We start from the raw sequence: 3109 nt of genomic DNA on the forward strand, positions 1-3109 counted from the left end.
ACACACGGCTCTGCAGACTGTCTCCAAAAATTTCCAACTGTAAGGTATCCCTTGGTTGGCTATAAGCTCTAACTCTATCTACCAGTTCCTTCAAAGTGTCCATAAGCATTACGTAAAACACAGCATATTCCCGAATCTGACCCCCCCATGCGAAATTGAAAAACTGTCGAACCTCAATATTGTGGAATTTATTTCGATACAAAACATGTTCACTGCGATCAAGACCATCCCCATCCTGATTTGCTAGACAATTGTCCAACTGTTCAAAAACATCGTATTGGGTTTCAGACTCTTCAGACATGGGTGTTAAAGGCTGGCTTAGAGGTGTAGGTGGTGCAGAATTAAACCTAGGGCTTTCGTTCTGTACATTGTGATCAAGACCTTCCCGCTCCAGATTTGATAGACATTTGTTCAGCTGTTCAAAAACATCGTATTGGGTTTCCTCTTCGAACAAGGGTGTTAAAGGATGGCTTAGAGGTGTAGGGGGTGCAGAATTAAACCTTGGGCTCTCGTTCATCTGGGTAATTAAAGATATGATTGATTCGGGTATCTGTGATAACCTGTTTTCATCTGCAGACCCTGACTCATTCATACGTGTAATAATTTCAATGAGTTCGGAGGGAATCTGGGATAATAGGTTTTCATCTATAGCCCCTATGTCAATTAGCCCAGAATCATTCATATGGTTAATTATATCTTGGAGCTCTGTAGGGATTTCCGCTAAGAGGGTTTCAATTGTCTCGCTTAGGTCTATAGGGGGCGCCATTTCTCTACTTAAGGATGTGTGTGCTTGTGTTTTTTTTTTTTACATATGTGTTTTTTAACGGAGGTATTTGCTTGTTTTAACCCTACTGTTGTTTAACATGCGGGGAAGCTCTCTACGCCAGAATGACACATCCTGATTGTATTGATGTTCGAATAGAATACCCATACGACGTTGAAGTAAAGCCTTTCGTGATTTTAAACCCTGTGTAAAAGCCTTGAAAAGCACGGCTTGGTCTATTTCACAAGAGGCTGTTGCCCCACCAGAATTGGCCGCTTCAATAAGGTTGGCCACTTCACAGAACATCAAATCGTCTACCTCAGAAATGTCATTTAAAACTTTGAAATCATCAGGCTTCGCTGTTCTGGTGACTGGGGTCTTTGGCGCCTCTTCGGGATCTAGATGTGTAGCTTCTTGGATGTCTTTATAAGCCGGCGAGGAGTCTGCATTAAAAAATAATACATACAGAAAAATAGGTTATTAACCCTAAAATATGTTTGATAAAAATGTAAAATACATTTCAGATATAAGCCTATATATTAACAATACATTAATTAAATACCTCGGCTTTTTTGAAGAGGGCTGTTCTGAAGAAGCTCTGAGAACTCGGGAACATGTCTTTGGGCAACCCTAATTATAGCATCTGCCTGGTCTGTAGCTTGTGAGCCTGAAAGTAAAAAAAAACAAAAACACCATTAGTCCATGTTTAAACATATTCAGGCATAAAAATAAAATATATATATAAATGATAATTGATTCATACCTTGTCCTTGTAACGCTGTCTCGTGAATACCCTCCCAGTAGTATTGTTCGGGTGAAGCGGACCTGTGGATCTGGGCCCTGATTGTCCGTTGGTGTTTAATAGGGGGCGTCCAACGGTCCTGGGTCAGGGGAGTTGACAGGCCGTTTAAAGTCTCTGTTTGCGGCTTGTGTGTAAATACATCCTGGGAGTAGGGCACAATTGTCTCGTAGGCATATCCTTCACAGAAACCGTGTAGACTCCCTATGGCACCCGTTCTAGGATGTATTTCAGCTGTAAACACATAAAATAACTTTTAATATAAGATGCCTACACTTTTTGTTTTTAAGGTATAAATATTCTTACGGAATTCTTGAATCTTACTTACTACAATTCAGGGTCGGCGTTGGGATGTAAACAATTTGTTCCGGAGACCCTACGGCCGGTTCGAGTTCAGTTATATCTCGGAGAATCTGAGTGAAGGTTTGAGAATCTAAAAAAACATTAGATAATATTAAAGCTCTAATCATTTTAGCTAATATTGACATTTTATACGTTAAGAATCCGGGCCCTAAGGCCTGTTTAATATTTCTATAACATACAACGTTTTCAAACAATTCCCAAGAACAAACAAATCTAATATATAGCATATGTAAATATTTATTTCAAGAACTAACCTTGAGAAATATCCATGAGGAGGGTTTTTACCAGATGATCTTTTTTAACGGGGTCCGTCCGATAACTATTCCTGGGGGAATGCTGTAGGGTAAATGCGCGAAAACGAAGCTAACAGGGGGACCTGTTTTGCTTAGCTTTTGTAGCCGTATGACTCGCGTGGTGTCGTATTTTTTCGCGCTAAAACCGCCTCAAAGTTATCTTTGAAGCCTAAGACATGTGGTTCAAACACCTGCCATTTGGTTCAAACATAGGGTATTGGGGGGGTGTCTAAACATTAGGTATCTTTTTGATATTCTAAAATCTCCGGGGGCTAGCATCTAGATGCTGGGGGTGGGGAGGTCTCGACATCGCTGGGCTGAATGATTTTTAGGCATCTGTTTTGCCAGATAGTGTAAACCTTGGTTTCAAACGACCCCCATGCATAGAGAGCCTTGAGCGCAGATGCAAGGGTATTTTTTTAACAAACACACCCGACCCTTTTTTCTCTGTTTTTGAAACACACACACACACACGCGCGCACATTGCGCAAGTTTTTTTCTCAGGGACCGACTGCGCTAAGAGTGAACAAACGCGAGAGTTCCTGACATGGTAAGATTCTGATTTTAAAACCATTTATTTCATTCAAAATATTTAGTACATACATTTTATAGCCTTACATTATTAAGGTATTTTACAATGCCGTTCTTACAGATCCAGGGATCTGATGCAACCACCCCCCATTGTCAGTGTCCAGTTGGTCATCAAAATGCCGGGATCTCTTGCCAGGCTCAGCAACACTTGGTAAGTTTTCACTCCAGGGGTAGATCCGACGTCTGGCCTTTTGGTCTTGACTCTGTCTCAAGGAAAGCCTAGCCCAGCGTTGTAACTGTTCACCATTTTGGAAGAGAATGTCCAGCTTATTCATAAGGGTTATGAAAATTGGATAATCC

The 3109-nt window shown here is 40.9% G+C and overlaps 1 protein-coding gene across 1 annotated transcript; it reads right to left on the bottom strand.

Moving 5' to 3' along the window:
* Window positions 1-285: 285 nt before the first annotated feature.
* Window positions 286-2183, bottom strand: LOC120025365. The gene is made up of 4 exons (XM_038969908.1): window positions 1891-2183; window positions 1527-1796; window positions 1326-1430; window positions 286-1206 (listed from the first exon to the last, which is right to left on the bottom strand). Exons 1-4 carry the CDS (start codon window positions 2150-2152, stop codon window positions 821-823), a joined length of 1023 nt encoding a protein of 340 aa, XP_038825836.1. The 5' UTR covers window positions 2153-2183; the 3' UTR covers window positions 286-820.
* Window positions 2184-3109: the final 926 nt, after the last annotated feature.

Source organism: Salvelinus namaycush, chromosome 30 (genome assembly GCF_016432855.1).
Source record: "Salvelinus namaycush isolate Seneca chromosome 30, SaNama_1.0, whole genome shotgun sequence".
Taxonomy (NCBI): Eukaryota; Metazoa; Chordata; class Actinopteri; order Salmoniformes; family Salmonidae; genus Salvelinus; species Salvelinus namaycush.